This window comes from Oreochromis niloticus, linkage group LG4 (assembly GCF_001858045.2).
Source record: "Oreochromis niloticus isolate F11D_XX linkage group LG4, O_niloticus_UMD_NMBU, whole genome shotgun sequence".
In the NCBI taxonomy this organism is placed as follows: domain Eukaryota; kingdom Metazoa; phylum Chordata; class Actinopteri; order Cichliformes; family Cichlidae; genus Oreochromis; species Oreochromis niloticus.
Window position 1 is genome coordinate 28843052 of NC_031969.2, and position 15303 is coordinate 28858354.

Consider the following 15303-nt stretch of genomic DNA (forward strand, 5'->3'; position numbering starts at 1 on the left):
AGTGTAATTTCCTGTATGTAAGAGCTTCAAAGAAGGCAACTGGACGTCTTTAACATGTCTCACCTTTCATCCAAGAGGCGTCTAAAAGGTGAAGAGTTCCAGGTATTTAAACCCTAGTGGGAGTTGTTTCTTAAGAGGGGATGATTTTTTTTTTTTTAAAGTCGATGATGCAATGTCCTCGAATAACTTAAAGACGTCCAATCACCGTCTAAACTTTCAAGCTCTTAAGACTACCGTGACCTGGATCACCAAGAACCTACACAGATCCAAGACTATCTACTTTTGATGGAGCATTTCTACATTGTTATAAGAAAATATATGGATATAAATACACATTTTAGTCTTCTTACAATATGTAATTTATTTTGGTAACTTGTAATCTCCTGGTTTAAGAATTGATTGAATCAGGAAACAAATATAATGAATAAGGTGAAAGCTGATAGTTGATAAAGCAAATAAATATGTGTGCTGATAATATATCACACATTACCACACGATTAGATTTTTGTGTTATGACGAACAGCCTAAGATGTCTAAAGAACTTTCACTATAACATCTCAGTTTATCCACATTGAGTGACTTTACTGTCATTAATTCCATATCACTCACATTTATATATCTTTTTGTTTTTTTACTCATACTGACCACTTGAAGTGTTTACCATACATTCACAAAACACTTTATTTTATGCACTTCAAGGACTTTACCTACCTCTTACCCATAGCCAATTCAGAATTCACAGATAATCTAATATGCATGTATTTTGACTGTAGAAGGAAGTCTAAGTACCCAGGGGAGAAGATGCAAACTCCACACAGGAAGGCTATAGCTCGGGTTCAAACAGTGCAGCTTTTAAAGGCACAAAACCTGCACAACACGCATTTTTGTAACAGATGAACACACTACAATAGTATTTTGCACCTTTATGATTAGAACTACGTGTACTTTAAGTAAGTAGTAAGTTAAAGATATTTTTAACTTATAACACAGTTTTACTCCTGTGTATAAATACTGCCATCGCATCACCCCACGAGGATTATCAGTGAATTACATTAAAATAAATAAATAAATAAAATAACGCACGATTCCGCGGTACATTTAGTCACATGGTTTTGACAAATTTAATGCACAGAAAAAAACCAAAAAGCGTCGAAAGCTTACATGACATGTTCACACACTTATGAATTCCGGAAAGACACGTCCAGCAATAATATGAATAATATCAGAAGAAATGTGCAGTTCAAAGCAATTACCAAAGAATATCTAAACCAATAAGCCAGAAATTATTATCGTTGTTCTTTAAAAACAATTAGATTACGATTAACATATATTTAACCCTTTAAAAAAAACTTTCTGTTCGAGTCTTAGTTGTGACTTGTCCGATAACCTGCGAATGTGTCAGAACAGATGAGAACCAATAGCGTGCGACCTCCTGCCGGAGGAAAAAAAAAACGTTCTGTTGAAAACCCGAAACGAGAAGCGAAGAGGAGGCAGAAATTCGCCGGCGTTGGGGTTACTGACTCCGAAAAAAATCTTGCTTTAACCCAAAAGTGAATGAGAGGGAAGGTATCTGCCTTCAGCTACTGAGCAAGCAGACTCCGTGTTATCAGCCAGTGTGTCGCAGACAAGAAGCCAGATGGTGAGTGTGTATTTTTTTTTTTGTCCGTTTGCACCGTGTGTGTGTCTGCAGCCTCCCTCCCTCCGCCGCGCGCCCCTCTTCTTCTTCTTTTAATTTTTTTGTGAGAAGATGTGAGGTGATGATGTCTTTCCACCCGGGAACGGTTAGCTGTGCAGAAACTGATTTGTTATGTAAACCACTGCGTGAATTGCTGGGGCAGAAGGAGAAAATCAGCTCTGAAAAATTTCCACAGAATTTAAATGCCCGCCGCCGCAGCCGCTGTGTTCCTCAAAAATGCTAACAGTGTGCCGCTTCTTGTCTGCTCGTTAGCTAGCTCGATGGCTAATTATTATAATCTAACCATAGTATCTAAATATACTATTAGTGCGTTATTACAAAGCACTCTTGCTTTTTATTAAGTCTACGACTTATTCATTTTCCTTCCTTTTTATCGGCCTACTTATACATGCGTTTAAATCAGTTGAATATTATGTGGCGTGCATTTATGTTTTTGTTTTGCTGGAGCTGCACCAGCCATAGCAGATTGTCATTACTTGCACCTGATATTTCTGTAGTAATTACACCAAACCATGGACGAGCATTCAAGAAACCTGGGAAAGAAAAGTACGCAAAAAAAAGTATAAAGGTGCATGTTGTATTCCGCTCACTGGGCATACTTTGCAGCCAGCTGGCTTCATACATGATCATAACATGAATGTTGACTAGTAGCATCCATCCAGGCATTCCTGCATCCCTAGGGAATAACTGTGTTCATTGAGGGATAAGCAGTTATCCAGGTTTGAATACAATGGATATACAATGAATATAATGGTCCTCTTTGACTTTACCCTGCAGCATACAAAGTCGCCTTCCAAATGTATAAGTGACTTGGTTTTAGGCTTTATTTGCACTTACTGTAGTGGTTTGTATTGTCAAACCATTATGTGCAGTGTGGTAAAACCACATTTCATCCATCCAAAGCACCACAGCTTTAGAAGTCTGTAATTATGGCCCTGGCATATGGCGAGAAGGCTTAAGTAAGTATACCGTCATTCTCTGATTTCCTACTATCATCAGTGTACTGTCTGGGTGTAATTTCAGTTGGAGTAGACTGCACAGATTGACACCCTGCTCTGCTGCCTGAACTACGTCAGTATCCTGCTGGATTTGGGAGCCTGTTGTTGCAGTTTGACTCACTTGTTTGGCCAGACAGTAAATAAATAAAGCAGCTTTCAGCAAACCCCATTTTCCAAAGCTGCAATGAGGACTACTAAAAATTGTATTTAGTTTGTCCATATGCTGTTCTGTCAAACAATTACCATTAACGGCACAAAAACCTGATTTGTTGGGCATGTCAGAAGTGCCATATGTTGGATGGAAGGGGGGGTTGCCTGCTGTCAGATGTGCAGAGGAGTATTAAATGGGTCGCCAGCAGGTCCATGGCATAGAGCTGCAGGAAAAAGTGGCACATAGTTACACTGGGTGCATACCTGTGCCTTTATATCCCCCTCTATCAATCATTTACTAAATTATAGTCATGGTTTGCTTTGAAAACAAGAAATATAGCCAGGAGGTATGTGTAAGCAGACAGGATCAGGCTTGGAAGGATGTTGAAACAATTTCACAGTTGATTTAATGCTTTCAACTGATTTTATATATATATATATATATATATATATATATATATATATATATATACGTATATATTGTGGGTGTGTATGTGTGTGTTTTTATTGTTGCGTGGAAACGTAACTTCTTTGCAAGCCAAATCAGCTGTGTAGAGACAAATCAGTATTTTTCAATCATTGGGCAAATCACTGATTGCCAGTTGAGCACACAAATACACCTGACCTAGTAAAAGGAAAAAAATGCACGTCTCTTTCGTTTCCTGTGGGTATGTGCAGTCTCGTTTTAGAGTCTGTAAACCTGCATAAAGACTCATTCCAGGAAGTCTTAGTACGTTACTTTCTCTTTGAGTTATTTAATTTTCCTGAGAAGTTTTATGGCATTCTCTTGTAAATCAGATCTCAGACAGATGTGTGGGGCTGGTAATAAAGCTTTGGCTGCTCTACTTGTACAGCAACAATCCGGACCATTGCCAGCAACTGCTCCAGCTGAAGATAAGAAACTTCCAACATGATTATAGTCTTTTCTCCATTCTTTTTATACAGTCCAGTCTCCCCAGCCTCCCCCACTGCCATTTAAAGCTCTGTGTGTCTCTTCTTTATACCAGTATTTTTCAGTCTGGACTGAAACCATTAACTCGCATTACGTTTTGTCTCTGAGGTTGTCAGCACTGGTCCAACGTCTAAAGGCCTCACAGAAAATAGTTTTGAAGTACTCCAGTTCCTCACAGCATTATAAGTCAACAGAGAACGTCTAAGATATCTCATGTCTGTGGGGGTCTGCAGACAATCACCTCACAAATGATTACTTTTGAACTTGAGAAGTAACTACTTAAGGCACTTTATTGAGCAACATTTAATTCCCTGTTCCTTACCCTCCAGTGCCACTGTGATGGAAATTTTGCTGTGATTGCAAAGCAGATATTTGCATGGGGCCATTTTTTTGTAGACGGGATGAGGCATGTTATGGTGAATTCCATTCAAGGAGAAGAAGTTGATTGTGAAATGGTCTCTCTTCTGAAGTCCCTGATAACATCAGATCATGTCTTGAACTTGCATCAGTTTCTGCTTTATCTCCAGCAAGCTTGCTGAAAGCAGTGGCCTAATCTACATCGAGTCAACACAGATTCCGGGTCTCCAACACATTCTTTCATAAGCTGGTTTTACTTCTTTCAGTTTTAAAAAGAAACCATAAACATACCACCTGCTGCTGAATACCAGGACCAACTGTTTGGTTTAGCACTACTGGGACAAGAATGATGCAGTACGTTTTCCCTTAAACCAACCTTTCTAATTTGGTCATTTCAGCAAAGGTATCCCTGCAGTGCATCTTATAAGTTACCATATGTTTCTTGCTTTTAACTGCAAGTGATAAGTCAGTAACACTTTCTCCTTTTGAAATGGCAAACTACTTCTCAGAAATGATACATGCAAATGATATTAAAATGTATGTTGTGGTTTTTGTACTACTGAAAGACTTCGCCTACTTCTTAAATTAACAGAACAGCAAAACCAAAACGAAAATAGAGATCAGAAATGGTTGGGATTGACTTGTTATTCATCAAAAAGTTAATGCACAGCCTATTTCCAAAAAATTTTCTGGTTGCAGCTTTCTTGTATGACAATCTTTTCATTTTCACAGTTAAATGCCAAGATAATGAAACAATGAAAGAAAGACTGAATCAGAAAAGCACTCAAAAGATGTTATCTTCTTCTGTTAGAAATGATCCCTGGCAATGATGTTTTATGAAAATAATTGGCAGATTAATCAAAAATGGATATAGTTTTATTAGTCTCACTGTTCACCCCTAAAGTTCATGTCGTCCTTCATTAACATAGGTTTCACGAATCTCTTTGTCAATCTTATACAGGAAGTGAAAAAACCTATGAGACGTGGACATGTGATAAATGGTCTATACTGTTAAACACAGAAAATGCTTCGTCATTTTCTTCTTTTATACAGGAAGTTCAAAAGAAGAAGTTAAGTAGTGGTCAAGCAAAGACCAAAACTTGGCTCAGATACGATTACTCTGCAGACTGTTGAGGCAAACCTCCATCTGTGCTCTTACGAGCGAGACCATGTCATCCTTCTTTTAGATGCTCCCCAGCCAGTAGCCATGTTCAAATATTTCTGCATCACAGATTTTGTTTATAATTAACCTTATATAAGATGAGTGTTTTATTTTTTCCTTTCTTGGCATGTTGTCCACATAGCTTGCTGTGTCTCTGCACGTTAAGCGTTATCGATTCTCTTCAGCAGCTGTTGTAGTTGTTGGATCATTGCCGTAGCTTGCACATCCATATTACATACAGTTAGATATTTTCTGTAAAATAAATATTCAGGCTCTAGGTTCATGTTGTAAGTACTGGTCTGGAAAATTAGCTCATTTACACTGTTGTGTGATGTGTTAATGACGACGAGGTACTTTGTTCAGTTTGTTTCACTCTACTTTCCAAATTATTAAACAATGATCTTGTTTCTAAAAATAAGAAAGTGAGAGAGAGAGAGAGAGAGAGAGAGAGACTGGGAACCTTATTTGATAAATGGCATTTGTTACATAGCTTCCCTGCATTCCCTTGTAGGGGCCTGCTGCAGTGAATTGTGCAGCGCTCTGTGTTTTAAGTGATAATCAAGTGTGAAGTGGTGGCGTTTGCCTTCTTGTTTTCTGTCCATCAGCACTACAAGAGAATAAATGTGTGTCCATTTTGAACTTCACTAGTATGTTGAACTTTCACCCCATAATACTCTTTTAGAGTTTTTGTAGCTAGTTAAACGTCTGTGATTTACATCAGCAGACAGGTCTTGTATACACTTTTAAGATTTAGAGATCGGAGGCCCTGGTTTGTAGTTTTGGTGCTTGTTTAACGTCAACATCAGTGAAGAATGTATACACTTTATTGCTATATACTTCCTATAATTCCTAAATGGCATCTCCACATACCCCATTACGACTCCTCTTGATTTTGACAGAATAAGAACAGACCTGAGGGCCATTTGACTCCCTGGTCAAACACATCATTCATGGCCTCAAAGAAAAGGAGAGTAGGATTTTGGGACCTTTGTATTTTAAGTCAAAGGATTAAAATATACTTCAACATGGAGATCAGGATGCGCAGTTGCTTAGCTAAGAGCTGTGTAGGAAGAATACTGTAGCTAAGAATATAAATAGGGAAAATGGCTAACATGCCTCTGCCATACTGTAACAAAAATTACCCTGTAGCGCCAGTACTAGCAAGCGATGGTGCTACGGGGTTGATGTGTCGCTTCTTATTTACTATACAAATGTAATAGAGGTCTTTAACCTTCAATCTAAGTCAACAAAAGTGAACAAAACCTCCTAGGTGGTTGCAGCATGAATACAAATGCACACAAGCAGACGTGCATGTGAGATTAAAGCGATGTGAGGGCTGAATGTGAGGAATGATGCTGTGAGCTAAGAGTAGAAGCTCTTTTCCAAGAAGATTTGAACACTTGAGTGAAAGTGCTCTTTGTTTGGTAAGATAACCACACTCCAGCTGGCTCTAGCTCCTCATACACTGGTATGCTGAACTGCCCCACAGTTAAAACAGTGTTATTCATTGCAGGCCTAATTAATCACTCCACAAAACTTTATTTATGTTTAGATCAATTTTTATCTTAAAAAAAATGTTTCTTGCGATTTATTCATACAGCACAAAGTTTCCTTTTACAGTCAGTTATTAGTAAGAAAGTTGGTTAGGTACATAGTGATTGTACTCCTTGTTGGGACTGTGTAAGACAGAGGAAGCCAGATGTGTCAAAACAACTTCCTGCCACATTCAAGCTGTTTGATGGCAACTGAGACCCATATAAGGTAAAAGAAGACAAGATGGCACAAGCTGATCTCAAGTCTTCCTGCATGTTTGTGTACATGTTTTTGGAATGAATGCCCAGGCCTAACATAGAAACTAATGCTGCTGGGTTATTTTTACCAAAGAGAAAACAAAACATTAGCTAGTCTTTGCTTTTGCTTTGATCACTTTACCCTTTTTACATTTATTTCATGATTTCATTTGCACAACTTCCTTATCAGCCTTTACAGCCTTCTACTGATGTAAATATTCTCTGCAAAAAACTTAAAATACTACAAAATCAAACTTGAGTTTCTGCAGTGTTCAGTCATTTGAGAAGATCAGAGGCATGCTAGTTTCTCAGTTGTATTGCAGCAACAGGAAGTGGTCTATCATGCGTTCTGCTAGATAACCAGAAAAGTGTGAGCTGTCTGCTAGCGAGCAGCAGCAGCATAATGACTGAGTTCAAGATGAATGGGGGATAACGAGGAGACGTCCAACTGTTGGGATGTGATTACATCTACAGGAAGCTGCATGGCCCCACTGTTAATGAACCAATCGTTTCAAAGTATGTCATCCGGTTGTCATAAATACAGACAACACCCTTGCTGTTCTCCCCTTGAGGGTGCATTAAAGGCAGCCCTGTTCAAAAACAGTATGCTAATTAATACAGCAACAGTTTACACCGTTAATCAAGTAGAACCTCTCTAATCATTAAACTAACATGTGATGTAAAATCCAGGAAGTGTGATTTAATAATCCATACATCGTGAAGCCACATTTGTCAATAAAGCTTTGCAAAACTTTATCATTTATGATTGTAGCCACAAATACTTGCTTAGCTGTGGCCTTGTTGCACTTCAATGAGCAGGAGTTCTGTGACGACGTGAATTGTGTGCTTAATGGAGACCAAACATTAGCCTGACTTTGACAGTAATATAAATGAGAAAATAAATAATAATTTTTTACATACAACACATAGTGCCAATATAGCTTATGTCTAGCTAAATTGGATTTTATGGGGCAATGGGACCAGTTGCTGTGATCTGTAAGACTTAATTTGCTCTACTGTTCAAAACAAACTTCTGACTACCAAGAAACCTCCTGGATCGTTGGCTCCTATACATAGTACAGGGAGCTAGTTTTTCAGGCATGTCAAGCACATTGCAATGCTATTTATCACAGGTTTGTTGCTTAACTTCTACTCTTGACTCGTGTCAGCAGTTCAAGAACGATTCATGCTCTAATGCGTCTTAACTGTTTGTTTGTTATTTTGTTTTCAAAGCTGTAATAAACCTGCAAAAAAACAGCAATCAGCATTTGTCTCTGATGCTAAAGAGCTTTAAAATTTATAGCAGCCTCTGAACCCCCATAACCTCACCCCAACGTCCAGCTCCAGCCAGATTGCCTTATATAACAGGGTTTTAGCAAAGTCTGCAGTGGACTTTCCCCTACCTCAACAGAGACTTCCCTTCTTCTGCACACTAAGTTTTCTTGAAGTTCTTATTGTGCTTGTTTTGAATGTTTTCCTGTTTATTATCTGCTTGATCTACCTGTTAATCCTGCTTAAAGATGTGATCATATTCATTGCTTCAGGAAACCTACTGCAGTACTACTGTCATTTCCTCCAGCGAGTTTTTCCTCTTTCTTAACCTTCTTCGTGTCTGAGAAGTGTCTCTTTTGCTTATAAAACTGAACGAAACTGCAGTTGCGTGACAAAAACATTCAACACCCGTAGTGTGCAGAAAACTGTGCTGACTTGTGTTGTATGGCAGCCAGAGAATTAAAGAGTAAATTTATGAATGTCCATGATTGTAGGGTTGAGTCAAACAAAATGGTTCATTACATGAACTGATTACAGATTGCAAAGTTGAGTCATTTTTAAGATAAAGACTGGCAGCAGCACATCAGTTTTATTACTTCAGTGAGAACTCTTCTACCTTTTGTAATAGAGTCCATGCCATTATCCCTTAAAATTTCTTAACTGAACGACTGAGTCTGAGTTGTTCTGCTATGTTGAGGGCAGATCCATGCAGAGCAACGCACAGCTCAAGTCACATGACTAAACAGAAGGCACCTGATCCTCTCCCAGGGGTGTAAAGAGACAGATGGAGTGAATAGAAAGAGATCAGATTGACACTATTAAAACACAGGCAAAGGTAACAAGAGGACAGTAAAAATACCCTTTATTATGATTTTTGTGACGCCTGTAATTTTATTGGACAGTTTCCTTTTGGCAGTGTTACCTAATATTTCTAATGCGTATATAGCATACACACACGTTATGCATTATACATATTTGAATCATTTATTTAATCGTTAAATGTATTTTTGTGTGTTTACACAGGACAACGCCACGGAAGAAAAATCAGTCCAACGATCTAAGGTAAATATATATGTGTTTGTTTTATCTCAAGTTCACGGCTCTGTGTTCACCTGCTTGTGATACTCATGCCCAACTTCACTTTCATCAGCTTTTGATCTTAGGAGAGAGCATTTAGTGTCTAGCCTTCAACTTGCTAAAGCTAAACGGCTGTATTAGGAACATTATGTGCATGCCTGGTAGTAAAGCAGTATATTTGTGTGCTCAGTCCTTCAGCTTCAACACCCAGAAGGAAGTGTGTACATCATGTTTGAAGACAGTCTACCCAATGGAGAAACTGGTTGCAAACAACCTTGTCTTCCATTCAGCATGTTTCTGCTGCAGGCACTGCAATGCCAAACTCAGGTGACTATATATAGTATACTGCTATTTTATTTTTTTTCCTGTTTTCTCCTGACCACTGTGATTGGCATGTAACTCTTTGATTCCTCCATTTCTGGCAGCCTTGGCAGTTTTGCATCTCTTCAAGGCGAATTTTACTGCAAACCCCACTTCAAACAACTGTTCAAGAGCAAAGGAAACTATGACGAGGGTTTTGGACGTGAGCAGCACAAACAGCTCTGGGCCGCCAAGGAGACAAATACTATAACAAAGACGCCATAATCATCTGCCTTTGTCCTGTCGCAGACCTGCCTCTTCTTTTCCCTCCTCCTAACACCTCCAATGCATCACGATGAACACATGCCTCATAAGCTGGGGCACTGTTAAATCACCCACGCACTCACTCGCTTTTTAAATGCCATCAAAACAAATACATGCACAGACATCTAGAAAATTACTGGGCAGTCATGATATATACCACTTACCGTAATTTTGAGTATAATTTGATGATAACTGTTAATTTCCTAATTGCATTTTCCAATTTCCTGTTTGAAATTGGTAGTTGATTGTGACCAAAAGCCTTCTCTAGTGTGGAGAGTGGAATAGTGAACAGTTTTTTTTCTCTTTTTTTATTTTGTTTTAATTAATTGCACCCTTTTTATTTTTAGAAATAAGTAAACTGTATGCTCAGGCAAACATATCTAAGGGGTTAAAGAGCATCACATGTTTTGCGTTAGGGCATACACTCAGGTCAGTTTTAACCCATGGGTTTAAAAGAAGACTTATCAGATTTTATTACTCATTGTAAAAACACACACATCAAATTAAAAAAAAAAGATCCTCTGTATTATGACAATGCTGTCAGACAGGTTTGTCAGGTTTCATATATTTGAGGAACAAACAGGGTACAATGTACTGTAAAATAACCGTGCACGTTAGCAACAACTCACCTCTTGTGTTTATATTTTTGCTTTCGTTAGTCTTATTATTGCTCACTTCATCACACAGTTCTTCATTATTTTAATGAGTCTTGCATGTTGGTATGACTGGGTCCTGATAGCCTTATCTTATGACTGTATTGGTCTTTTGTGGTGTAAGTGTTATTTTCATTTGTTTCTCTTACATAGCGATTCTCTTTAACATTTTTAGACCCACTTGAGTTTAGATTTGATTGATGTCATGGCATAAGTTGATCTCTGAGCTTTTTATGGTTAACATTGTAATGAATTTTTCAGATTGTGCTTTGTATACTGTCTGTATACTAGCTGTAGTTTGTGATTAGTAAACATTCCCCACTGTGCTGTACCCTTGTCATGCACATATATCTACACACGATCACCAGACAAAAGGTTAATTATGGCAGGGAAGCTGAGCTTTAGTATGTAAACATCCCTCCATCTGTCCTATGACACATTTTAAGAGGAATTGTAAACACCTGGATAAATTGATTATTGCATGTATGCTATAAATGAGGATGTTGATGGACAGAGCTTAGGTCTCACAGTGTGTTGCTTCATAATTTCATGCTTGTCAGCTTGTTGTTGTCTTGTGATGAAGTTTTAAAAGCTGTATTATAGCGACATAAACATCCAGTCACTCTGTCCTGAACCCCTGAGTCCTTTTTCAGTTAATGCCTTCTGGTTCTCCTGTCTTATTTGCTAAATGCAACTGGACCTATTTCTTAATATAAATGTTACAATGTTACAATAGATGGATGGATAGTTTGTCACATATATGGGCACCTTGATGTGTGGCTGCATGCAAAAGCCAGTGCAGAGCACCCCCTGCTGGGAAAAGTGTGACAATAGCATCTCACATGAGAGGATAAAACTATAACTTGCCCATGATTTGAGTATAGCCTTTTATTTTCAAGTTTTTGAGTAGGATCAGCAGCTAGCCGAGCCAACAGCTTCTTTTGATCTTATTTAGTTTTAACATGTAAGAACAATTAATTCAGTGTAGATTTCCATGGTTTTATTTCATTCTGTACAAAGGATAACTCCAAAGCCATTAAATCATCACATTTTAGAAAATACCACTGACACTTGAATGGCACAAAGTACTTTCTGTGACTGAAGGTTTACTGTTAATTTGAGCTTGTTGTGCAGAATAGGAAGCAAAACAGATGGACTTTTTTTTTTAAAGAGAAGCCTTAGAAGACAAAGAGCTGACCTTATTGCTTTTTCAAAACACCTTTGAATGCACAGATCTTTACAACAAAATCTTGTGATCATGCCTTTTTAAAAACAGATCTGGTTATTGTAGAGTCCAACTCTTTAACAAAGGATTACTTCACTCAACCAGCAGCCATTTTTCCCCACCTAACCATCTTTATTCACATGTACAAAAGTTCTAATTCTACTATGTGTGAACATGTATGTTTTCTTTATGTCATTTTAAAACGGCCCTCTGGATCCCAGAGAATGCTTTAAAAATCAAGAGAATTGTATCTAAAAATGCTGTGTTTGTCATTCTCTGTTAGCAGTTCGCCAAGGTACAACTGCAAAATCTGTGAATTGCAATGTCCAAGTCTAATAGAGCAGACAAGGTACACTTTACACTGGTGCCACAAGGCTCAGGTGAATGATTGCAGTGTGACGTTTTATTGTTAAATCTGTGAATCATTTCATTTCTGTGCTACACTTGATGTGGAATTCCTTTTTTATTGCCGTTGTCATCAAGACATTTTAAATGTATGCATCTTTGAAAGTGTATTCTATATTACAGACATGACCTGTGGATTGAGGTGGCCTTACAGCAAAAGGATGCTTGGACTGTATGCAGTCTTTCTCCTCTCTTCCTCCTCCTCTCTCTTGCTTAGTTGTAGTATGGTACATTTTAAAATGTGAGCGCCCTCTTTCTACGCCAATATACACAATCATTTGTGCATATTTTTGTTTTTATTTTTTTTTACATGCTTTTGGAAAAAAATAAATAAATAAAATGCTGGTGTTGATTTAACACACTGAGTTTTACATTGTCTTTATTTGCATTTTATTTGTGGTGAAATACTTCAATCTAATAAAGTTTAGCTGTAATGGAAGTAATCCAAAAGGTAATTGGTTACATTTAAGTACAACTTTGAAGTACTTGATACACTACACTTATATTCCAATACAGTGCAGTGAAAAGTACTGCCCATCTTCCTCTGCAACATTTAGATTTATATTACAGCTTTTTTGTAATATTTTGTAATATATTTTGTTTTTGAATGTGGCTTAGTTAGTTACTGTTCTTACTGGAGCAACTTTGACCACAAAATATCTGGAATTAACAAAGTATTCTGATTATGAATATAGAACTGTCACGGCTGCAAAGCCGGTGTGTTAAAGGAACGGACCCAAAATCAGAGACGGGAGAAAACGAACTAAGTTTAAGACAAAGTGAGCCGTTTATTTGGCTGAAAAACATGAATACAAAATCCAAAGCAAAACAAACAGTAGCGAAAACAAAACTAAAACCTAAACTGAAAAGACTGGACTATAACAGCTATAACCAAAGAGAACATGAACATGATTATGAGCAGGAGCATGAGAGAAGGTATAGGACCCCTCAAAAAAAAAAAACCGTGAACTTGAAACATGAACATGCCCTGAACAGAATCATGGAAAACACTTAAAACCTGATGTGGAGGAAGGAAAACAGACAACCTGACAAAGACTGAACGAAAACACACAGACTAAATACACACAAGAGGTGATCAGGGGAAGTGGAAACACATGGGAAAACAGCTGACTGGAATGAACATAATGACAAAACACAATGAACATGGAAACACCCGACTCTTCAAAATAAAACAGGAAACATTGAGAGATGTAGACATGACAGCACAAGCTTGGCAATATGGAACACACAACAGACATAAGACATATGACAGGCTAGGGAGACATGGAACGCCAGAAGAGACACATAAGAATGGATAAAGGAGATGAGAGCACGGGCATAACTAAAGGTAAAACACTAAGGACAAGACAACTACATAGAGGACAGAAAAAGACTCATAACTCAGGAAATGTAGGTGAAACAAAAACAAGATTAAAACTCAACTAAATCCTAACTAATAATAACAACAACACAAGAACTTAATTTTCAATATAATATAAGAAATCAAAAATACAAAATAGACTCAAAATGCTGAGTCACAGATTTTGAATATATAAATGTTCAAATATATGAAGCAAGATATATGGAATTATGTAGCAAAGAAAAAAATCATAAATAACTCTAAATATGTTTTATATTATAGATTCCTGAAAGTAGCCACTCCTTTGCTTTGTTGACAGCACAGCAAACTCTTGGCCTCTCAATGAGCTTCATGATGTAGTCACCTGAAATGGTTTTCACTTCACAGGTGGGCCTTGTCAGGGTATATTTGTGGAATTTCTTGCCTTCTTAATGGGGTTGGGATCGTCAGTTGTGTTGTGCAGAAGTCAGGTTAATACACAGCTGACAGCCCTATCTGACAACTGTTAGAATTCATATTATGGCGAGAACCAATCAGCTAAGTAAAGAGAAGAGATAGTCCATCATTACTTTAAGAACTGAAGGTCAATCACTCTGGAAAATTGGTAAAACTTTGAATGTGTCCCCAAGTGCAGCGGCAAAAACCATCAAGCATTACAATGAAACTGATTCACATGAGGACCAGCCCAGGAAAGGAAGACTAAGAGTCATCTCTGCTGCTGAGAATAAATTCATCCAAGTCACCAGCCTCAGAAATCCCAAGTTAACAGCTCCTCAGGTTACAGACCAGATAAATGCCACACAGAGTTCCAGCAGCAGACAGATCTCTCCATCAACTGTTTAGAGGAGACTGTGCGAATCAGGGCTTTATGGTCAAATAGCTGCTAAGAAACCACTATTAAGGAAAAGCAACAAACAAAGAGATTTGTTCGGGCCAAGAAAGACAAGGAATGGACATTAAACCAGTGGAAATCTGTGCTTTGGTCTGATGAGTCTAAATCTGAGATCTTTGGTTCCACCCGCAGTGTCTTTGTGCAACACAGAAAAGGTGAACGGATGGTCTCTACATGCATGGTCCCCACTGTGAAGCACAGAGGAGGCGATATAGTGGTGTGGGGGGACTTTGCTGGCAACACTGTTGGGGATCTATTCAAAATTGAAGACACACTGAACCAGCATGGCTACCACAGCATCCTGCAGCGACATGCCATCCCATCCGGTTTGCATTTAGTTGGACCATCATTTATTTTTCAACAGGAAAATGACCCCAAACACAGCTCCAGGTCGGTAAGGGCTATTTGACCAAGAAAGAGAGTGATGGATTGCTGCCTGGCCCCTACAGTCACTTGACCTAAACCCAAATTATATGATTTAAGACGAGATGGACCGCAGAGTGAAGTCAAAAGGGCAAAAAACTGCTCATCATCTCTGGAAACTCCTTCAAGACTGTTGGAAAACCGTTTCAGGTGACTATCTCATGAAGCTCACCGAGAGAATGTTAAAAGTGTCCAAAGCAGTAATCAAAGCAAAGGGTGGCTATTTTCAAGAATCTATAGTATAAAACACGTTTTGAGTTATTTCAC

The 15303-nt window shown here is 38.2% G+C and overlaps 1 protein-coding gene across 1 annotated transcript; it reads left to right on the forward strand.

The window, feature by feature from the left end:
• Positions 1-1448: 1448 nt before the first annotated feature.
• Positions 1449-12720, forward strand: limd2 (LIM domain containing 2). The gene is made up of 4 exons (XM_003441988.5): positions 1449-1639; positions 9401-9439; positions 9645-9781; positions 9880-12720. The coding sequence occupies exons 1-4, from the start codon at positions 1637-1639 to the stop codon at positions 10037-10039; spliced, it is 339 nt and encodes a 112-aa protein (XP_003442036.1). The 5' UTR covers positions 1449-1636; the 3' UTR covers positions 10040-12720.
• The last annotated feature ends 2583 nt before the right edge of the window (positions 12721-15303 follow it).